At 44.2% G+C, this 24,172-nt stretch overlaps 1 protein-coding gene across 3 annotated transcripts in view; it reads left to right on the top strand.

Annotated features, from left to right (window-relative positions):
* The window catches only part of GCNT2 (glucosaminyl (N-acetyl) transferase 2 (I blood group)), a 103,721-nt gene that overhangs the window by 33,158 nt on the left and 46,391 nt on the right, over nt 1-24,172 (top strand). Inside the window, exon 1 of one of the 3 annotated variants that reach the window (XM_035294955.3) lies at nt 22,147-23,335. The exons of the other annotated variants lie outside the window; for them this stretch is intronic. Coding sequence (XP_035150846.1) covers nt 22,411-23,335 — 925 coding nt within the window. The 5' untranslated portion in view covers nt 22,147-22,410. Of the gene's footprint in view, nt 1-22,146; nt 23,336-24,172 lie in introns of those variants that run through there. 3 annotated transcript variants of the gene reach the window in all.

Here is a 24,172-nt window from a genome sequence, read left to right as displayed (position 1 = left end):
ATTGAGGAGCATTGGGTACTTAAGAGTGATTTTCATATTTAAATATTATTTCCTTTCTATTTTCATTCTTTCCTTAAAATTCATAACAGTTGGGTACCAGTCAAGTGGTTTCTTCAGTATTGTGCTGAGATGAAGGCATTTTTTAAGTTAGCAAAAGTCCGAATTGTTGCCTTTTTTTTTTTTTTTAAGAAAAACATGGATTTTGGTTTCTATTAGATGTAAATTTCTGTGGCTACTTTGCCAGAAGCCTGGTCAGTTTTGTCAGTGTCAAATAATATAAGAAAATTAAGGGAAAAAGAATTCCCCTTTTTTCCTTACCCCCTTTCCAATCTCTTGGAAGAACAAAAGAGTGATATCTGGATAGATATAGGAGAGAATGGTATTTAGATAGTGATAGGACAGATGGTATCTGGATGGGTATAGGAGAGAATGGTGTCTGGATGGGTATAGGACAGAATGGTATCTAGATTGGTATAGGAGAGAATGGTGTCTGGATGGGTATAGGGCAGAATGGTATCTGGATGGGTATAGGAGAGACTGGTATCTGGATGGGTATAGGACAGAATGGTATCTGGATGGGTATAGGAGAGTGGTGTCTGGATGGGTATAGGACAGAATGGTATCTGGATGGGTATAGGAGAGAATGGTATCTGGATGGGTATAGGACAGAATGGTATCTAGATGGGTATAGGTGAGGGTGGTATCTGGATGGGTATAGGAAAGAATGGTGTCTGGATGGGTATAGGACAGAATGGTATCTGGATGGGTATAGGAGAGAATGGTATCTGGATGGGTATAGGACAGAATGGTATCTGGATGGGTATAGGACAGAATGGTATCTAGATGGGTATAGGTGAGGGTGGTATCTGGATGGGTATAGGAAAGAATGGTGTCTGGATGGGTATAGGACAGAATGGTATCTGGATGGGTATAGGACAGAATGGTATCTAGATGGGTATAGGTGAGGGTGGTATCTGGATGGGTATAGAAGACAGTGGTATCTGGATGGGTATAGGAGAGAATGGTATCTGGATGGGTATAGGAGAGAACACTCTTTTTCTTGTAGGTTTGTGCCATGGCATACTGGCTTCTACCTTCTCACAGCAACAGTGTGACCCCATGTAAATCACAGAGCTTCATGGGACCTCAAATCTCCCCAGTTACAAAATGGGGAACCCAAGTAGAAAGACCCCTTTCATATATGCATACCTTTCTTTGCAAAAGACACAATGCCTAGAACTGCGTAAAGGCTTCCTACGCTGCTACGAGGAATCTGTAGAGAGAAAGGTGGAAGTGCTAGTGAGCCTGTACCATGTATGCCTGTCAGCTTTGGTGAGTGCATCCCATTTCCCTTGAAGGAATTGGAGGCAAGAGCTCCTCCAGAGAGCAACTGCCTGGAGAGGAAAGCCAGTGCAACCCATGTCAGTGCTCTGTCCTGTCTGATTCTGCAAAGGATACCTTTCAGGATAATGTGGCATGTCCTGGGGCTTTGGCTCCTTCCTTTCTTAGACTCTGGGCAACATCCTGGTTCAGGGAGAAAGGATATCCTGCTTCTAGATAGGGCCTTCCTAAATTACAAGTGAATTACAGCAAACAAACCTTCAAATGTCCTAGCCCTAGCGGTGCCTCTCTCTACCTTCAAACGCAATGTAAAATCCAATCCCACGCTCGAGTAACTGCCATGGTTTTACACTTGAGCATTCTTTCTGATTTAAGATTTGGCTCATGAATCTAGTTCTTATATAACCACACAGCCTTCATCAATATCAGCTCTTCTATTTACTTTTTTTTTGAGACAGTCCCACTCTGCAGCCCAGGCTGGAGTGCAATGGTGATCTCAGCTCACTGCAACCTCCGACTCCCAAGCTCAAGTGATTCTGAGCTTCCCAAGTGGCTGGGATTACAGGCCTCTGCCACCACGCCCAGCTAATGTTTCATATTTTAGTAGAGACGAGGTTATACCATGTTGCCCAGGGTAGTCTGGAACTCCTGAGCTCATGTGATCTGCCCCCTTTGGCCTCCCCAAGTCATGAGCCACTGCACCCAGCAGTGCTCTTCTGTTTTCAGTGTCAGGTTTTAAGGGCTAAAATTCTTCTGTCCATACAGCGTAAACATCTTTTTTGCGAGTGTGCAAGGGCAGGTGCTGGTATACATTTCTTCCCTCAAAGTGACTGCCTCCCTCTCTCCTAAACACCTTAAATTAAAATGTGTTGGCAAGACCCTGTGCAGGCATTTCAAGTTTCCCAAAGCACCCCCAAGAGCAGTGTAACCCAGAAAATGATTAGTATCCTAGAATTGGCGAAACTAAATAGAAAGGATATTCATAGAAGTAGCACTAAATCACATAGCTTCATGCTGCCTTTTTTTTTTTTTTATTTTGTCTTTCTACTGAGGGTGACTTCTGTCTTGGTTTTCAACCATTAGGCTCTTTCCACACTGTTAGAAATGGTGATAGAGGTCCTTGGGGACCCCAGTCTCACACTCCTCTTCAGGGGAACCAGGTAGAGTGGCTGTCCTTCTGTTCTGTGTGGCTTGTGCACAGATGGGGGGGTCTAGCCCCCTCGCTCCTGGCCACATTCTCAAAGGAAATTCTCCAGGATCACAGTTTTCTCTGACCCATACTACAGAGCACCATGCTGTGACAGCAGTAGCTTCCCTGACTTCCGGGGTGCCCGTATATTTTCTAACGTCTCAAATCTTTGTAATGATTACTCTGAGTCACTTTAAGAAATGCCCATGTGCTCTAGCTCTTTTGGCTATTTTCCCAGCATTTTTATCTGCGTACTTTCCTTAAGACAGAGCACCTGAAGCCATTTAGATTTTTGCTTTATGCTTTGTGAAATCGTTCATCATCTACTCCAGTCGCCGCTGGTCTAGCTTCTTCCCAGTCCATTACCACAGCCAGACTGTCTTCTTACACTTCAGGGCAGCTTGTCTTTAAGGAAGAGAGTTACCCTCCTCTTTGGCTTCAGCTACTTTTTTTCCCTTGCTGCACTAAGTGTGTTTTGAATCTTCGCTCGTTCATTACCCTGACCTTTCTCATGCCATGATGTTTTCCTTCCGTAAGAATGTTTTCATTTGTCTCTTTTCCTTTTTCCATTTGGTATACGTTTGTATTTTTTTTCAGAGCCCCTTTGTCAAATTCTCTTGACCTCAGAAGGGACCACATGATCCCATTTCCTCATTTTTAATTCTAAAAATATCATGTTTCCTACTTTGATTTATTTTTCTTTTTAACTGTGACTTTTATTTACATGCGCACATTCTTTGGGAGGGTGTTAGAACTCTTTCGGTTGCAAGTGTCAGAAACTCAACTCAAAGGAGCTTAAACAAGCAGTCAGTCGGGTCACATATCCAAGATGCCTAAGGGAGCTCCCAATCAAGCCGGATCAGCGAGTGAAACAGTGTGCTCAGTACCCTTTCTTGCTAGGTTGTCTCTCTGTGGTGAACAACTGTCCCCGTTTGCCCAGGTCTGAGAGGCAGTCCTGGGTATGAGACCTTGATGGGTAGAGTCAGGTTGAGATGGTCCCCCTGTCTCTCAGCATCTCTGTGCTGTCTTCCATCAGGCAAGTTCTCCCCTGAAAGCCAGAAGCAGCTCCAAGTGCACTTTGCTTTTCACAGTGGTTGCTCTTGGGGGACAAGAAACCCTTTTTCCTGAGAGTTCCAGCAGCAGCTTAAGGGAGACCTCAGATTGGCCCTGCTTGGTCCAAATACGGTGGCTCACACCAGTAGTTGCAGCACTTTGTGAGGCCCAGGCAGGAGGATCACTTGAGCCCAAGAGTTTGAGACCAGCCTGGGCAAAAAAGCAAGACCCTGTTTCTATAAAAAATAAAATATTCACCAGGCACGGTGGTGCACACCTGTACTTCCAGCTACTCAGGAGGCCCAGGCAGAAAGGATCACTTGACAGGTCAGACCTTGTCTAAAAAAAAAAAACCCCACAAAACCAAATTTCTATCCATAAACAAATCACAGGGATGAAGAATGCTCACCATTGTTTCTTGGGTCCCTTTCCTGCCCTGAAGCCAAGGGCTGGGGACAGGCTTTGGTGGAGGAGGCTGCTCAGGGTGACGCTGGGCAGAGTGACACACAGGCCCCCTACAGGACACCTCCTTGTCCTGCACTGGGGTGGGGATGTTCACAAGCACATCCCTGTAATATTAGAGGGTAAGATTTAGTGATAGACATATGGGTACGTGGTGGATACAACTTGAACCACTTGAACGACATTTTTTTTGAGATGGAGTCTTGCTGTCACCAGGCTGGAGTGCAGTGGCGCAATCTCGGCTCACTGCAATCTCCGCCTCCTGGGTTCAAGTGATTCTCCTGCCTCAGCCTCCTGAGTAGCTGGGACTACAGGCGCGTGCCACCGTGCCCAGCTAATTTTTGTATTTTTAGTAGAGAAGGGGTTTCACCATCTTGGCCAGGATAGTCTTGATCTCTTGACCTTGTGATCCACCCACCTCAGCCTCCCAAAGTGCTGGGATTACAGGCATGCACCACTGTGCCCAGCCCCACTTGAGCAATTTTAACTGACCTAAGCATACCCTTTTCTCTCATAAAAACATGTTTAATAATAATGTCACTCTATTATATTTGGACAGTACTTAATTTGCAAGGGAAATTTCTTATACATTATCTCCTTTAATTCTTATAAAACCCCATAAAAGGGGGACTGTTCCCATTTTACAGATGAGAAAATTTAAGATGAAAATATGTGACTTGGCTGGGTGTTGTGGCTGACACCTGTAATCCCAGCAGTTTTTGAGGCCAAGACGGTGGATCACCTGAGGTCAGGAGTTCGAGAACAGTCTGGCCAATATGGTGAAACCCCATCTCTACTAAAAATACAAAAATTAGCCAGGCATGGTGGTGGGTACCTGCCATTCTGGCTACTTGGGAGGCTGAGGCAGGAGAATTGCTTGAACCCAGGAGGCAGGGGTTGCAGTGAGCCAAGATCACGCCACTGCACACCAACCTGGGCGACAGAGTGAGACTCCGTTTCAAAAAAAAAAAAAGAAAGAAAATATGTGACTTGTCCAAAGACAAATATTGCATATGCCTAACAAGAAATCAGAATAAAAAGAAACATCCAAGGGAAGGAGGTAACACATGTTATCCGCTTATTTTAAATTGAACCCAGTGTAATGAATTCTTCATTTAATGATTGCAATTATTGCAAGCGTTCCGAAGATGAAACTTGGCTAATTCTAAGTCTTATTCAGCTTGTAGGATGGTTTTATAATTAGACCCAATTTGAAACTTTCTCTTTTATTCTAATATTCAGCCTGTTTTCCTGGAGATTTTGGCTTTTTCATGAGAGCAGAGGTGTAGGAAAGATGAAGGCAATTAATGTTTACTGAACATGTACCTATGGGTTTAGAGTATCTTGGTTGACTCTTCACAAGAATCCCATCTGGTAGGTACTTAAATCCACATTTTGCAAATGTGAAGATGGGATTTGAGGGGCCGAGTCATGTACCCTGTTCTGAAAGCAGGAAGCAGAGTAGAGAATGTGTGAGGGGGGGTGGGAGGGCCCTCGAATTCTATACACTCTGAACTAAACTCAGACTCTTCCCTTGGCAAGTCCCTGAATTCAACACTGTTCTGTTAGCTCAGACCTGCAGGCTGGGTTCTCTCTTTCCCTTAGCTCTCCCTACCCTCATCCCTGCTAATCTGGCTCTTCCTGGAGTGTAGGCATCAAGGGCTCAGGCTCCAGAGTCAGATAGCACAGGGTCGGACTCCTGGCTCCTCCATCACTAGCCATGCACCCCCTGACATCTGTCAATCTTAATCTTTGCATCGCAATATGGCACAGATGGCAGAAGCCTGGACCCTGCAGCCAGACAGGCTGAATGTGAATCCTGGCTCTTCCCTTATAAGTTGTGTGACCTTGGACAAAGTACTTAACTTTTGTGTCCCAGTGACTTCATCTGTAAAATGGGGAAAATAATAATAGATATCAAATATGTAAGGTGTAAATGAGTTAGTTGTTGTTATTGTGTTTTCATCTATAAAATGGATATTCACTTAATAAATATTTGTGTAGCACCCAGACACTTGGCTGCGTACTGAGAAACAGTAGTGAATGAGACACATAAGGCCCTTACCTCATGGAGGATACATTTTAGAAGGGAAAGACACCAATACATAGTAGAGAGGGAGAAGCTGAATCATTAGAGAGGATGAGAAGTGCTGTGAGGGAAATATACAGGGAGCAACCTACTGCAGATGAAATGGGACAGGAAGGCTTCTTGGCAATGGGAGCACATGAACTGCCTCCCAGAATGAGAGTGAGCCAGCCACGCACTTGTGAAAGAGGTCCCAGGAGAGGGAATGGGGATTGCAAAGGTCCTGGGTGAGCCTGGTATCTGCAGAGCCAGAAAAGCAGCCCACGTGGCTGTGGCCGAGCAAATGAGGTTGGGAGCTGGACCTGGCATGAGGCAGGAAGTGCTTGAACTGCACAGGCCCTTGCAGGAGGCCAGAGAACAGCAGATCTGACAGCGCCCTGCTCGTGGGCGAGTGCTGGGCACAGAGTAAACTCTCAGCAAACTGGATCTTGCCACGTGACTGTTTTCTGTGGAGTCCTAATTAGGAAAAAGGAATCAAGCTGGTGGGACCAAGGGAGAGCAGATAAGCTGCAAGTCCAGCTTTCTTCAGGGTCCAGGACACAGCTCCTGAGCAAATAATTCACAATCTTCCTATGCCCAGCTCTCTCCAGACAGCTGCAGGTTTGCTCCCTGCAACCTTGGTGTCATTAGGACTGCACAAAGCTCTATTCAGCATGAATACTATCCTATAACATCTCCAGCAAGCCTTTGCTTCTTTGCAGTCAGCTCCTGCTGGCCTGCCCGTTGCCTTCTTGCAATGTATCGTCTTACTTTCTTGAATAAATCTACCTTTCTCTACCTACAGCTGTCTTGGTAAATTCTTTTACCCATACACCTCCGGCCAAGATAGTCATCACCCCCCTGTGACACTTTCCACTTCTGGTGCTGTCTTCTACCCCTCTTCTTTCTCTTAAAGTAGTATAATTTCTTCCTAACTAGTTTCCCTGGCCCATCCTCCACAGTGACAGGATGACCTTTGTAACATGCACCCAGTGTGATCATGCGACACAGCCCTCTCCTTCTTAGAAACAGCCTATGAATTCCCTTCCCTTAGGGTATATGGGTAGCATCCCAGCACCTTTGCCAAACACGGGGAGTTCTTTGTGATCTGGCCCCCTTGGCCTTTCAGGGATATCTCTAGCTGCACCCTTCCCCAGATAACTTGCGGGTCCCTGTGCTGCCACTTCCAGCCTTCTTGCCTTGACACACCCAGTCCCTCTCCCAGGAGGCTCCCGGATGCCTCTCCTGCATCTGACTGACATGTGCTTCTTTTTTTAAGATTCAGCCTAGAGTCACACTCTGTAAAATTCTTTTTTTTTCTCTTTTAATTTTTTTAGATTGAGTCTCACTCTATTGCCCAGGCTGGAGTGCAGTGGCGTGATCTCAGCTCACCGTAATCTCTGCCACCCGGGTTCAAGCAATTCTCCTGCCTCAGCCTCCAGAGTAGCTGGGATTACAGGAGCCTGCCACTGTGTCCGGCTAATTTTTGTATTTTTAGTAGAGACAGGGTTTCACCATTTTGACAAGGCTGGTCTTGAACTTCTGACATTGTGATCCACCCACCTCAGCCTCCCAAAGTGCTAGGATTACAGGCATGAACCACCACACTTGGCCTAAAATACTTTTCTTAATTCTCACACCTCTGGACTTCTGTACCACGTTGTACTATTATTGGTCTTTTTATTTTTATGTTTTAAAAAATTTTTGAGACAAAGCCTTGCTCTGTCACTAAGGCTGGAGTGCAGTGACCATCATGGCTCACTGAAGCCTCGACCTCCTAGGCTCAGGCAAGTCTCCCACCTCTGCCTCCCAAGTAGTTGGCAGTATAGGTGCTACCATGCCCAGTTAATTTTTAAAATCTTTATAGAGATAGAATCTCACCGTGTTGCCCAGGCTGACTTTGAACTCCTGGCCTCAGGTGATTCTCCTGCCTTGGGCTCTCAAAGCATTGGGATTATAGGCATGAGCCACTGTGCCCATCCATAAAAGTTTTGTGGTGCTGTGTTGTATATTCCTAGTGAACTTTTAGACGAGGCTTCAAGAGCAGCAGCTGTACATACCTATTTCTGTTTACACCTAGCCTACCCCTGGCACATGAGCAGTACTCAAGATGATGGAGTCCCAACTTATATTTATTTAACCTACAAAAACTGAATTATATGCATGCACACATGTACCCATGCGTGTGCACACATTTTATATGGGTTTAGATGATGTTGGCCATGCTACCCTGCCTTTCATTTCACCCAATGAGTAGGGTCCAGAATGAGCCAAAAATTCTGCTCATTCTCTTGATAGAGTTTGCTTCCCAGGGCTTACTAATGTTAAAGGACTGTCTATGTCTATCTCATAACATAGCTCCTCGGCTCAAACCAGCTTCTTCATCTACTGCTCATTAGAAAAAACAACCATCTGGGCCAAGATTATAAAGAAGGTTAGACTTAGACTCATGCCTGCACTCCCACCAGCTTGGGAGGCCAAGGCGGGAGGATCACTTGAGCCCACGAGTTCAAGATAAGCCTGGGCAGCATAGTGAGACCACATCTCAGCAAAAAATAAAATAGCAAAATGAAATTAGCCGAGTCTGGTGACACACACCTCTATCCCCAGCTACTCAGAAGGCTGAGGCGGGAGGATCACTTGAGCCCACGAGTTCAAGATAAGCCTGGGCAACACAGTGACTCATCTCTACAAAAAATACAAAAAGCTGGGCATGGTGGCACGTGTCTGTGGTCCCAGCTACTTGGGAGGCTGAAGTGGAGGGGTCACTTGAACCCCAGAGGTGAAGGCTGCGGTGAGCTATGATGGTGCCACTGCACTCCAGCCTTGGCAACAGTGCAAGACCCTGTCTCAAAGAAAAAGAAAAAAAGATTAAAGGGAAGACTGACCCTGTTGGAATGTGGTGCATTCTTAAGGGATGTCTCCAGAGGAATTTTAACTGTCAGACTTTTCTCCCTTTGCTCATTGACTCTGTAACCTCACTTCTGTGTAGGATGTATAGCTACTGTACATATTTCTTAGATGTATTGAACAGCTAATAATTGCCACAGCCAGGGCACAGATTCATCTCTTCTTACTTCTAATCCCATGCTCTGTCTCCTGTCCACACTGATCTTTCCTAGAAGTTGTTACTAAGAAAGGCAGAGATGGTTAAAAGTGCTAGCAAGACAATTACCAAAGACTGAAGCCAGCAAAATTTATCATGGAATCTTGACTTTGTCCTCAAACTTTGAGCCTAAACCTCAAGATAATGAAAAGGCAGCTCTGTTCTTTTCACCTTCTGGCTGACTCTTGAAATGAGACTTAGCTATCTGTTGAGTTTTGGAGTCACTACTCTCAGTGAAATTCAGAATTTGAGAAATGTTAAGTTTTGAGGAAACATCCTCCTCAGGTCTTTCCTCAGTTTCCTTCGTGGCTCTTGCAGTTCTTCCCCCGTTGGTGATCTGGTTTACATACAGTTCCTCACCACCACCTCAGTACTCACCATTCATTTCCCTATGGTGAGCTCCCAGGCCCTCTGCCACATCTCCCTGTCTTTTGAATATCTCTTCTCGAAGCTTCCATGAGTACCTGCTGACATCTCCCTCCTCCCTACACGCCCAGCTTTCCACTCACAATCTTTATGGTATGGCCATCAAGTCAGCCAACCTCCCCGCTTCTGATATCTGCAGATCCAACCAGCACATTCTGTACATTTTGTCTGCGAGAGGTTTCTAGCAAATTCTACCCTTCCTGTTTTCATCATTACTGCTCTTACCTCTGGCTTGCCATACCTGTCAAGCAGATTATTGTCAGACCCACTCCAAGTGGTCTCTCTGACCCAAGTCTCCCTCTTCAAATCATGCTAACACTATAGCATATTTTGCTTCTTAAGACATAGCTCTAAGAAAAACATTTTCTCAGTTCCAAAAGCTTCCATGAGTGTCAACAATTTATTGAATTATTCAGTATAGACATCTCAACATGGCAGGTTGGATGTCAGAATCTCCCTGTTGAAGATCCTCTCAGTATTACCTGTGGTACCCCAACATCAATTCCCTTTGCTGGCTTCCCTGAAAGGGACATTTCAGAAAAGCTACCTTGCCTGTCATCCTGCCATGGGTCCTTTTCTTCATGTCACCCTTTCTGGGCCATTGTCCTCCAACTCTCCATTTAAATAATGGCCTTATTTAATGGTGTGTCATTCAGTGGTGACACACAATGGTGTCTTATTTAGGAAGCTTTTTCTGATCTTATTTTTTCTCAATTTATGCCTTTTCTTTTTGTCTTGCTCTGTCACCCAGGCTGGAGTGCAGTGGCGAGATCTAGGCTCACTTCAAACTCTGCCTCCCGGGTTCAAGTGATTCTCCTGTTTCAGCCTCCCAAGTAGCTGGGACTACAGGTGCCCATCACCACGTCCAGCTAACTTTTGTATTTTTAGTAGAGATGGGGTTTCCCCATGTTAGCCAGGCTGGTCTCGAACTCCTGACCTCAGATGATCCACCTGCCTCGGCCTCCCAAAAGTGTTGGGTTTACAAGCGTGAGCCACTGTGCCTGGCCAATTTTATACCTTTATAAACCTCTTTTGTAATGCTTTTATGTCACTCTAGAATTTTTGGATTATCATTATTAATGTGAATATCATATTAGCCTGACTAGACTACCATGTCTTTGGGGCCGTTTATATTTTTGGCAGCCTAGCATAATGAACATTCAGTGGGCTGACAGGAAACGTCTATTGAATTGAGTCAAATGGAAATAATTTTAGGATGCTGGTAACCCTCAGCACTGCTGCTGAGTTAGCTGCAAATCAGCACGACCTACATCACCGCCTGCTCCCCGCGCTACCCACCCCACACACACACCCTAGGTTATTTTGCCAAATCCTGAAGGGTCAACCTCAAACAGTAGCTTTCAGCCATGTTTTTTAGAAACAGGGTCTCACTCTGTCTCCCAGGCTGGAGTGAAGTGCAGTGCATGATCTTGGCTCACTGCAGCCCCAAACTCTTGGGCTCAAGCAATTCTCCCACCTCAGTCTCCCAAGTAGCTGGGAATACAAGCATGAGCTAGTGCACCTGGCTCATGTTCAATCTTTTTTTTGAGGTTTCCTAAATGCTCCTCTGCTCTTAGGCAACAGCAATGAGACCATTCTCTCCCACTCGTTTTTTCCAAATCATCTTGCTTATTTTGGGAATGCTTCCCATGCTGAGCCCAGCCTGGGGGCAGCACCTGCTCCAGACAGGTTGTTCTTCAACCCAAGGTCCAACCACCATCATGTGCTTGCCAAATTGGTTCCCCATTCTGCAGCAAAGAAGTAAAAAAAAAAAAAAAAAAAAAAAAAAAAAAAAAAGACGGCACTTTGGGAGGCTGAGGCAGGTGGATCACAAGGTCGGGAGATCGAGACCATCTCCTGGTCAGCATGGTGAAACCCCATCTCTACTAAAAATACAAAAATTGGCCAGGCGCGGTGGCTCTGGCCTGTAATCCCAGCACTTTGGGAGGCCGAGGCGGTTGGATCCCGAGGTCAAGAGATCAAGACCATCCTGGTTAACAAGGTGAAACCCTGTCTCTACTAAAAACACAAAAATTAGCTGGGCATGGTGGTGCGCGCCTGTAATCCCAGCTACTCGGGAGGCTGAGGCAAGAGAATTGCTTGAACCCAGAAGGCGGAGGTTGCGGTGAGCCGAGATCGTGCCATTGCACTCCAGTCTGGATAACGAGCAAAACTCCGTCTCAAAAAAATAAAATAAAATAAAAATACAAAAATTAGCTGGGCACGGTGGCGCGTGCCTGTAATCCCAGCTACTCAGGAGGCTGAGGCAGGAGAATTGCCTGAACCCAGGAGGCGGAGATTGCGGTGAGCCGAGATCGCGCCATTGCACTCCAGCCTGGGTAACAAAAGCGAAACTCCATCTCAAAAAAAAGAAAAGAAAAAAGAACATCCTGACAGAGAAGACTCTTGCTTCAAAGACCAGACCTGAGGTTTTTGTCTGTTTGGTTTTTTGCTTTGTTTGTTTTGTTTTGTTTTTGGAGATGGAGCCTTGCTCTGTCACCCAGGCTGGAGTGCAGTGGTGCGATCTCGGCTCACTGCAAACTCTGCCTCCCGGGTTCAAGCGATTCTCCTGCCTCAGCCCCCGGAGTAGCTGGGATTACAGGCTTGTGCCACCGTACCCAGCTAATTTTTGTATTTTTAGTAGAGACAGGGTTTTACCATATTGACCAGGCTGGTCTCAAACTCCTGACCTCATGATCCACCTGCCTTAGCCTCCCAAAGTGCTGGGATTACAGGCATAAGCCACCGTGCCCAGCCAAGATCTGAGTTTTTATAAGGCTGCTTCTTTGATGAAATAATCCATCATTTGGTGATGTAAACGACCTTGCTAAGATTTTTGGTAAAATTTTTTCCCTTAAGTCACACAGTGGACCATGTGTAGTCTTAGCTGTGTCCTAAGCAAAAATATATTAACTCCTTTTCTAACTAACCATTTCTCCACATAGTTTTTCCATGCTAGATCTACTTATGAACTTGTCTTTCTCTCACCCTCTGACCTCATGTGGAATTCTTTCTTTTTTTCTTTGTTTGAGACAGGGTTGCACTCTGTCACCCAGGCTGGAGTGTGTGGCATGATCTGATTGTGTCTCACAGCAGCCTCAACTTACTGGCCTCATGCGATCCTCCCATGTACCACCATGCCCAGCTAATTTTTGTTTTTGTTTTGTTTTGTTTTTCTGAGACTGAGTCTCACTCTGTAGCCCACGCTGGAGTGCAGTGGTGCAATATCAGCTCACGGCAACCTCCACCTCCTGGGTCCCCGTTCAAGTAAGTCTTCTGCCTCGGTCTCCTAAGTAGCTGGGATTACAGGAACGTGTCACCATACCCAGCTAATTTTTGTATTTTTAGAAGAGATGGGATTTCACCATGTTGGCCAGGCTGGTCTTGAACTCCTGACCTCGTGATCCACCTGCCTCGGACTCCCAAAGTACTGGGATTACAGGTGTGAGCCACCATGCCCGGCCCAATTTTTATATTTTTTCTTTGTAGATATGGGGTTTTACCATGTTACCCAGGCTGGTCTTGAACTCCTGGACTCAAGCGATCCACCTGTCTCAGCCTCCCAAAGTGTCAAGATTACAGGCATGAGCCACGGCACCGAGGATGTGGCATTCTTTCTTAAGGCGCTTTCGGATAAAGCCATAAGTGGCAGAAGGCTTTCCCTGAATCCATTTACCTTGTGTCTCCTTTGACACCACATTTCTGGAGAATGGATGGATGAGAATTGTGCTTTCAAAGCCTTGTCATTTAGCTCGGTACTTTTGTGAAATTTATTCTCCCATAATCTTCCTCCTCAGCCAGGTTTAAAAGATCAGAACTTAATTGTGAAAATATTGGAGGATACAACTTCCATCTCTACTGAGTAAGCTGGAGATACTCAGGTCATCCTGATGGATTTAGCTTGTGCTGCCATCAGTCACCTCTTCTGGACATTTCCTGGTTCATTTTCTTTCTATCCATCTCCTTCCTTACAGCCAATCTTCACATAATTCTTCCTTCACAGAAAATCTGTAATTCTGCACTTGGTCCATGTCTGAGCTCCTTCTTCAAGCTCTTTGGGGGTCTACAGTAAAAAGGGCCTCCTGCCTTAGAATCCAAATCCCCTCTTGTGTCCTATGTGAAACCTGCTGTTCACAAAGACCCTGAAGTCCTTGCTAGGTTTTGGGCCATCTCCGAGGGAGGCTGAGCACATCCCCGTCTGGTTTCTCCTCTCCTAGGCTTTTCTTCTATTGGAGTTAACCAGCTTCCTCCTCACTTCTAAGCCTTCTAGATTTATCTCTGGTCGATTTTCCTACTAGTTTACAGACTTCCTTTGTCAAGTACTCAGTCTAAACCAAGGCTCTCAAGTATAATATTCCCATAAAAACTGCCTCCTCTTTATTCTATGCTGAATCTGAAATAATCACAGCACTTAGAACTGCAAGGAGCCTCGGAGGGCATCTTCCAATCCTACAGTTACACAAATTGGGAGATAGCCAGAGAGATCAGTTGCTGGCTGATTGTCCTGCTTCTTAAAATGAGTTTACATTTTCTAGACTCACTGCCTATTTCTTATAAAGCTTAGAATGAACATTCCATTCCTACAATCCCATATGTTTCACTTAATCCCACCCCTTACAGAAAGATCTCTCAAGTGACTCGTGGTATAGAGGGAGGAGAGTTAGAAACTAGTAGAAATTATTATTATTTTTTTTTTTGAGAGGGAGTCTCGCTCTTGTTACCCAGGCTGGAGTGCGACGGCACGATTTTGGCTCACTGCAACCTCCATCTCCCAGGTTCAAGTGATTTTCCCTGCCTCAGCCTCCAGAGTATCTGGGATGACAGGGGTCTGTCACCACACCTGGCTAATTTTTGTATTGTTAGTAGAGACAGAGTTTTGCCATGTTGGCCAGGCTGGTCTTGAAACTCCGGACCTCAGGTGATCCACCCACGTAGGCCTTCCAAAGTGCTGGGATTATAGGGATGAGCGTCCAGCCCTATGGTAGAAATTATTATCTCTTTAGATTCTCTCATTATTATTTGTTTCTAAAACCTTCCTATATCAACTGGAAAACATCTGTGTAGTTGGTATAATTTAAATGCATTCTTTTGGGTTCACTGTAAAGCCATCACATGAATATTTATCACTTGTCCCATGCCTCAGCGCTTCATGGAAATGTGAAGGAGGATCACGCAGAGATTTTCTGCACTATAGACTTGGTGATGATTTGCACACCTCCCCCATCCACACCCCCTGAGATAATGATTTGAATGTTTCTTTTTCTTTCACACTGATCGGTCATTGAATATCCCTAATCAGTAGTACCTTCAGTAGTAATTCTCTTTCTGGGAATGGTTAGGACTGAGGCTATCTAGAGTGGCCAATTCTTCCTGGTCTGCCACCGACTTCTCTAGTTTTAACACTGAAATCCCATGTTCTGGGAAACCCCTCAGCCGTGGGCAAACTGGGACAGTTGATCACCCTAAGCACCTCCCACCCGGTTCCTGCTCACCTTTCCATGTCAGGATAAAGAACTCAGTGCCCAAAATATTTATGTTTCACAGAACAGCACTGATCAATAACCTGGAAAAACATGACACTTGAAACCACTCATTTCTGTAGGTTATAACACATTGAAGGGTAGTAATCAAAACTATAATATCAGCTGTGAAGACCCCGGCCAAAGTGGACCAGGACTCGGTCTATTCCATTTATAATTATTTTCCCCATGTTTTTGAGAGAAGAGAGTATAGAGTTTAAGGATGTCATCTAAAAGGATAGATGGCTAAATATAAAATGTGAACTTAAAACCACATTACCCAGTGGGAGAATCAAATGCAAAAATTTTCTCCAGTTAGGTACAAACACAGGATGTATCTTGGAGGCAAGTTTGTTCCAGATTTAATTTCTAGGAAAGCAGAAGAAACATCTGCTTTTTGGGATCTATCCAAACCTCTGCCCTAACACACTGTCTAAGCTCAGGCAAATGGCCGGCTCTGTGGGAAAGGAGCTAGTATAAGAGCGGACTGAATAAACGGAAAATGAGTCCAGAATTTAATCGGGCTATTAAAATTAGAAGTTGGAGGAAATCCCTGCCTATCTCTATTTTAAGACTTTTGTTTCCATTTATTTGAAAGTGGTCAGAAAATAGAGGGGATGTGATGTTCTAGATACAGGTCTCTGGCAGCAGCTGGATTGTCAAATAGTGTCTCTTGGAATTTCTAATCTTTTTTTTTTTCTCGGATGAGACATTTGGAACCAGAGAAAAGTTGCACAGAAAAAGAAATAGTTACCTATGCTGTTCCTGGACATTTAACAGAATATAGTCACAGGTTCATTTGTGAGTTTTATTGTTGTTGTTATCTTTGCTTAGCCATTTAGGGTTAACAGCTGGGCAGTCAATACCAGAAAAGAAAGAAATTTTCTCTCCCAATGGGATTGCTAGGGAAGTAGACAAAGGCAGGAGGCCCTGGAAAAGCAAGGTCAGCTGGGTGGGGGCAGATGGTCTAACAGACAGAGAAGCCATGGAAGGTGTCTGCTCTGTACCTTCAGGGAGCTCAGCCACAAAGTGGGCAGAATCTCGTCGCCCTGGGAAACTGGCGAGAAGCTAGGGAAACCTCCTTCCTGGTAGGCCACCGAGCAGTCTGCCCAGAGCCCCAGGAGCAGAGGTGCTCACCGGCCAAGTTAAGGTACTCGAATTCCATGGTTTGTTGAATGCATTTATTTTTTATTTTATTTTTTTGAGACGGAGTTTCATTGTTTTTGCCCAAGCTGGAATGCAATGGTGCAATCTTGGCTCACTGCAACCTCCACCTCCCTTGTTCAAGTGATTCTCCTACCACAGCCTCCCAAGTAACTGGGATTTTAGGCATCCACCATTATGCTGGTTAATTTTTGTATTTTTAGTAGAGATGGGATTTCACCATGTTGGCCAGGCTGGTCTTGAACTCTTGACCTCAGGTGATCTGCTTGCCTCAGCCTCCCAAAGTGCTGGGATTACAGGCATGAGCCGCCACACCTGTCCTGTTGAATGTGTTTAAAACAAACACAGGTCATTGTTTTCGAACTCTGTGGTGGTAGAAGGTGCACCTTAAAATTAGCGCTTCGCAAACACTTATTCCTTAATTTAACTCACCACCACTATGACCGCCCCTCATGGATTCACCCAAAAGTGGGTTTATTTGTTGTATTTTTTCTAACTTCTGTAGCTGATTGACCTCATTCAAGAAATATCTGTTGGGTACCTCCGTTTTGCATTGCCATTTTCACTGGTAAAGAGTACATGAAGCTAGCCGGCTGCGGTGGCTCATGCCTGTAATCTCAGCACTTTGGGAGGCTGAGGCAGGTGGATCACTTCAGGTCAGGAGTTTGAGACCAGCCTGGCCAACATGTTGAAACCCTATCTTTACTAAAAATATGAAAATTAGCTGGATATGGTGGCGTGCATCTATAATCCCAGCTACTCTGGAATCTGAGGCAGGAGAGTCACTTGAATCCAGGAGGCAAAGGTTGCAGTGAGCCGAGAATGAGCCGTTGTACTCCAGCCTGGGCAACAGAGGGAGTGAGACTGTCTAAAATGGAAAAAATAAAATAAAAATAAAAAGAGTAGATGAAGCCCTTGTCCTTATGGAGCTTACATTCCTGTGGAGGAGAATATTGAAAAGGATAAGCATACAAAAATGAGGTTAACTTAGATCCATTTTTTTTATTGTTAAGATAAATGCTTTTGAGCACTTGTTTAAGGCAGATGTCCGGATTAACCATATTGAGGAACCGGGAAAAGGTGGGGAACTGGAAACTGTGTTAAGTAAGGGTTGACTAAGCCCTGCTTCTGTATGAGAAAGTCCATCTTAGCTTCAGAATGGATGCTGAGGCAACATAAAACTATAGGAATTCACCACGTTGCATATTTTTGTTTGAATGTGAATTTCCCTGACCTCAAGTGTGAAAAGTGTGTTCACTGGCCATTTGTTTTTTTCTGCCCTGTGATTGTCATATACTCTGCTCGCTTTTCTCTTTGGTTATTTACCTTTTCTTATTAATTTCTAGGCTACTGCTTCACAAGAGGAATATTAACCTCTAGTCTTACAAAACTGTTATCCCGATCTATTATCTGTATTCTGTGCTATTAAAAACAATGTCTCAATGAAAAAACCCACTATATTAAATAAACATATTTCAGAAATGCCTTTTTAAATAGAATGTGTATATGTATAATGTATCTATTAATCTGTTTCTATTTCAGTTTCACTAAATGTTTGTATTCTGCTTATATTCAAAGCAAGCTAGGTTGGTCTATTGTCTGCACAGTTTTCAAATCCTTTCAGAGACATTAACCTGTCTGATCTCTATAAGTACTAGAGATATTGATCTAGTAAAGTAATAAAATGGGACCAGGTGCAGTAGCTCGCAGGCAGATCACCTGAGGTTGGGAGTTCGAGACCAGCCTGATCAACATGGAGAATTCCCATCTCTACTAAAAATACAAAATTAGCTGGGTGTGGTGACACATGCCTGTAATCTCAGCTACTTGGGAGGCTGAGGCAGGAGAATTGCTTGAACCCGGAAAGGTAGAGGTTGCCGGGAGCTGAGATCACACCATTTCACTCCAGCCTGGGCAACAGGAGCGAAACTCCATCTCAAATAATAATAATAATGCTAAAATAAAATAAAAATAAAGAAAAGCATTGCCTTGATTCAATAGCCACTCATTTTATAGAGGGCAATGAAGAACGGCAAGGATCTGAGGGCAGATCAGACTCAGGTTTTAGTCCTGTCCCTCCACTGACCGCCTCAGCCTTTGTGAACTCATCTGCAGTAGAAGCAGAGCTCGTGAAAGATTAACGAGAACTAAGTCATTGCGAGGGAAGAGAAATGTCAGCACCTCTCCGAAGGCCCCCCAGGCAGCCCAGCCCTTGGTTTTCATGTTTGAGCTGAGATGATGTGTTATTAGCCACTGTCCTTGTGCTGTCTTCTTGTTTGTGACCATAAAGGTTATCCTGCGGCAGAGAGAGGTGGGACTGATACAGAATGACCACTTAATGACAGTTTTCAGTTTGTTGAGCCAACTGGAGTGGACAGAGCAGAAATAATGCCCGGGTTGAAAGTTAATAGCGTAGCCTGCCCAATTATTTGCCGGAAAAAAATGCCTACTCTGTTGCCACAGACACCAAGCAAAACAAACCTACTGCTCAGGCCAGTTGCTCAGAAGGCATCACATGCTAATCTCAAGTCTGTTCATCTAAACCACTGTAAGTAAGTCAGGACAAATGATGTATGTGGTTTTGGGGGTTGGTTTTATTTATGTATTTATTCATTTATTTATTTTTGGATACTGCTGTTTTGAACTATAAATCATTGCTGCCGCTCCCCCATCTGTAATCTGCTTTGGCTAAACCATGTTGAAACATTTCTGGAGTTTGTTTTGCATTGGTGCTTATCAGAGCTCCTTACTGTAGGATTGGGGCTTGAGGCAAAGAGAAGGGGAAAAAACCACCAAACCTGCAATGAAAGCCCTTTGCCTCCCTTTTCCACCTCCAACTTTCCCCTCCTGTCTCCACAAGACCTGCCAAGGACACATTTTACAGAAAAGCGTGTGGTTCTAGTAAGAATGAAGAGACTTGCAGGCATCAAAATGGGTTCTTGGATTGTTCCTGTCATATGGTCACATTTCTAGTGTGTGTGTGAGTGTGTGTGTCTGTGTGTGTGTAAGTATGTGTGTGTCTATATATAGTATATATATACAGTTTACATATGTATGCTATATATACAGTATACTGTATATATACTAGAGACACACACATATATATGTTTGTAAATATATTTTCATATATAAACATGTATATATAAATATATAAACATATATATACTTGTATGTATATAGAAATATATGTGTATATGTTATATGTATATATGTATATGTCATATATAGTATTTATTTCATATATATTTTAAAATATGTATGTAATATGTATTATGCATACATAATATATAAAATATATTTACATATGAAATATTTTTAATGCATACATATGTATATATGTGTGTATATAAATATTTTTATATTAAAAAATATATATTTTTTCCCCATGGGGTAAAGGGAAGGCAGTGATAGGCAAGGAAAGACTGGAATTTTACCTCTGGGAATAAATCACACCATTTGAAAGCCTTAAGGTAAATGCTTTTCTTTTCCATTACTAAGAACAGAAATAAAAATATCAGTTCATTAGCAGGATCAGAAGTGTTGGATGTTTTTCAGAAGAGAAACAACAATCATAGCTAATGCTTATGGAATATGTACCAGGTGCCCGGATTTCTGCCAAACCCTCAAAAGAGTTATCTCATTTAGTCTTGTTGACAACCATTTGAAATAAGAGCCACTGTTCTTTATCTTTTCACAGTGGGAGGACCTGGTTGTGTAAAGAGGTTAAGTAACTTTACCCTGGCACTGTGAGCAACTGGGATTTAGCCAAACAGCCTGGCTTCAGCACCTGGACCAGGGAGCTCTAGAATTAAGGCTCTGGTTTCTATCCAGCTGACTGATGTTGGGGAGAATATTTTTAAGGCCCCGACTTGCTCACCTGTAAACATAAAGGGGTTGTGATGGGTGATCTCAAAGATCCCCACCAACTCTCTAGCGGCTCATCAGATTAATATCCAAATCAATATCCATCGCATCCAGGGCACTGTTGCTGTTCATGCCTATAGTTCACTACAGGAAGGTAAGGGGTGCAGTGGAACAGAGAGGAGGTAGGGAAATGGCTGCATTCTGTCCCCAATGTTTTCCTAACAGGAGCAGCTGTTCAATTGCCACAAGCCCAGGCAGGTAGGATTGCTAGGTGACTGCAGGAGTGAGATAGGAGCAGGGCCCACTCTTAACACACCTCACGTGGCTGCCACAGTTGATCTTTTAGTTGAACCAGTTACTTTCTCCCTTGGAAGTGTCCTTACCGTCCACATCAATCCCCAATGCACTTCACATTGGTTGTGAGATGGCTTGCAGCCATGCTAACCGGTGAACTCTGAGAACCATCTGTAATGCGACCAGACCTGCTCTTCCTGGTTTGCCTAAATTATACTGACCGATACTTCCAGGAATTCTGCTGCAGTCCTGATGCTTTTTTTCTTTCTTCAGAAAAGGAAGTTGGAGGGGGGTTGGGTTGAAAGGAGAATGAGAATCCTTTAAGTTCTTTGAAATGACCTCAAATCTGAGGTCGTCAGGCTTTTAAAGAGAGCCAGTAGGTTAGCCACTCCACATATTGCAGATAATACTATGTCAACAGCTTATGTTATCCGAAGCTCTCTTTGTGAAATGGGAACCAACTTTTGCTCCCTGGGAACACTAACAATCACATTTCTCTCCAGCGTGCAAACTTAGGTGTGTTTGCTTCATTATATGATAGCAACACCAAATCTTTCATATGAAATGTCACTCCTAGGTTCCATCTGCCCTCATGTCGTGCCTCTGCTCCCAAGAATATAATTCATGGTTCCCTCTTCCCATAGTCACTCGTGTGTGTGTGTGTGTGTGTGTGTGTGTACTATATTCTGACACATCATTAGAATCCAAGTTAATCTACCTTACCAAATACTTTTCTGTCACTGATAATCTTCTATTTAGATATGTTACAAATGTATCTTTTTAAATCGTATTTTTTTAAAAACGGAATCTTGCTCTATTGCCCAGGCTGGAGTGCAATGGCGCCATCTCGGCTCACCACAACCTCTGCCTCCTGGGTTCAAGCGATTCTCCTGCCTCAGCCTCCCAAGTAGCTGGGATTACAGGCATGTGTCACCACGCCTGGCTAATTTTTGTATTTTTAGTAGGGTTGGGGTTCCACCATCTTGGCCAGGCTAGTCTTAAACTCCTGATCTCGTGATCTGTTCACCTCAGCCTCCCAAAGTGCTGAGATTGATTGCAGGCATGAGCCACTGCTCCCAGCCTTTAAATAATTTTTGGGAGAGTCAGGGTCTCACTGTTGCCCAGGCTGGAGTGCAGTGCTGCGATCATAGCTCACTACAGCCTTGACCACCTCGGCTCAAGCAATCCTCCCACCTCAACCTCCTGAGTAACTGGGACTACACGTGAGCCACCATGCCTGGCACACATGCATTTTTCATTATCCATGTCTGCATGTTCCCAGGGGTAGAGATAACACTACAATGAAAAGAGGTGGCAGAGAACAGGAAGAGAAATAAACCAGAGGAGCCAATATCCTTAAATGCTGTGGCTTCCAAGGACTGCTGGCAGGTTGTGGGACTAGCCAGAAAAAATAGAGCCTCTGATTCTAGAAGGCTTGGAGAAAGCGTGAGAAGAGAAGGGAGATCAGATCGGAATAGATTGATGGAAGGAGGGCGGTGAGGGGGAAGCAAGAGAAACTCAGCTCGAGTGAAAAGGACCCGTCATTCCTTTCCAGAACGTAATTTGCCAAGATCCACCACTTGCATTTCATATGTAAATGAGAGGCTTCCCGGAGGCTGGGCTGGGCTCGGCTGGGCTGGGCTTGGCTTAGCTGAGTCTCTGCAAACAGCAGGGATTCAGCCCTGGGGAACTGCAGACCTAAGTGTGAGAGGAAAGCACTGCATCTCCAGGCACATCCCACAAAAAAGATGGACGAGACACTGTAGAGGAGGATGCAGGAGGATTAAAACATTCGGGAAAAGCTAGCCAGCCCTCTGGAGAAGCTGTCGAAATTCGAGACTGGCAAGAGAAGTAAATTCAACCTCTCACACTGATCATTTCTCATTCACTGAAAAGAAGCGATTCCTTCCCCAGGGAAGTGAAGATAATGAACTTTTGGAGGTACTGCTTTCTTGCTTGTACTCTGCTCAGTGTGGTCATTTTTGTGAGATTTTACAATAGCCATTTGAGCCCGCCAAAAAGTTATGAGAAGCTGAAGAGTTCCAGTGGAAGGTATTTCAGGAAAAATGCCTGTAATCACGCCTTAGAGGAAAAACCCATCTTTTTGTGGGAAAACATATTACCATCACCTTCACGAAGTATCCCTTGCGAGGTTTACCTGACCCAGAATCACTACATCACAAGTCCCCTGTCAGAAGAAGAGGCTGCATTCCCTTTGGCCTATATCATGGTCATCCATAAGGACTTTGATACCTTTGAAAGGCTCTTTAGGGCTATCTATATGCCCCAGAATGTCTACTGTGTTCACGTGGATGAGAAAGCCCCAGCTGAGTTCAAGCAATCTGTGAGGCAGTTACTGAGTTGCTTCCAAAATGCTTTCATTGCTTCAAAGACAGAGTCTGTGGTTTATGCAGGAATTTCCAGGCTCCAGGCTGACCTGAACTGTCTGAAAGATCTTGTCACCTCTGAGGTTCCCTGGAAGTACGTCATCAACACCTGTGGACAAGACTTCCCCCTGAAAACCAACCGGGAGATAGTTCAGCATCTGAAAGGATTTAAAGGGAAAAATATCACCCCCGGGGTGCTACCCCCTGATCATGCAATTGAGCGAACTAAATATGTCCACCAGGAGCATACAGGTAAAGGTGGCTCATTTGTGAAAAAGACTAATATTTTGAAAACCTCACCTCCACATCAGCTGACTATCTACTTCGGCACTGCCTATGTGGCGCTTACCAGAGAGTTTGTCGACTTCATTCTCCATGACAAAAGGGCCATTGATCTACTACAATGGTCAAAAGATACCTACAGTCCTGATGAGCATTTCTGGGTGACACTCAATAGGATTTCCGGTAGGTACTAATTTCCATTCTCATTTCTTCTCGTTGATGGATTGAGTTTGCTAACATTCTGCTCTCCCTAGAGAATTGACTAGTGCAATTATTATGAAATAAATTTAAATACTCAGACAACCATTAGTTTAGTTGCTTGTAGTGACAGTGTATTGTTGACTCTGTTGTCTTAGAAGTATGCGTGATATAGTCATCCAAGAAATGCTGGGTTGCAGTTGTCCCAGCGAAACTAACTTTGATTACGTAGTTGCTGAATTTTAACTGTTTTTTGAATTAATACTTTTCATAGTCCTTGACAAACACAGCTGTAACATAACAAAATTGACATTTAACATAAACATTCTAGAACGTATGAGTTGAAATAGGTGGTGTTTCTCTCATTTCCCCTTGATGCAGTCCCACTGCTCAAAGTTCATGGAGCTGTTACAGGGGTACTGGTTTTAGGATCTTGGGAGCTGCTTTGGATGTTCACACATCATCATTCTGGCTGAAATATCTCCAGTTTAAGATCGGAACATGTAGCCAGGTCTCAGCTCTTCTCAGTTCTACAAATCTAGCCTGATATTTTAGCCCGGAGGAGCAGGTAACAATGAGTTGAAACATAGGGAGAGAGAATTTAGCTAAAGATGATCCAAAGAGAATTCTCAATTTTTAAGTCATAGGTTTTTATTGGAAATTCCAGTGTGCAGTCTCTTGTTTTTATATACTGTGAAGTCTTCGGTTGTTTATGATGATTTGGGAAGGCGTCCAACGTATGCCAGGCAGCTGAGGCAGAAAATAGCATCAGGCTCCCGCTTTGGTTCAGGACTGGGTTTCTTTTCTAAACTCTGTTTCCCA

The sequence above is a fragment of the Callithrix jacchus genome, chromosome 4, assembly GCF_049354715.1.
Source record: "Callithrix jacchus isolate 240 chromosome 4, calJac240_pri, whole genome shotgun sequence".
Taxonomy (NCBI): Eukaryota; Metazoa; Chordata; class Mammalia; order Primates; family Cebidae; genus Callithrix; species Callithrix jacchus.
The sequence above is the reverse complement of the archived record's forward strand: the minus strand, read 5'-3'. Positions and strand labels throughout refer to the sequence as shown.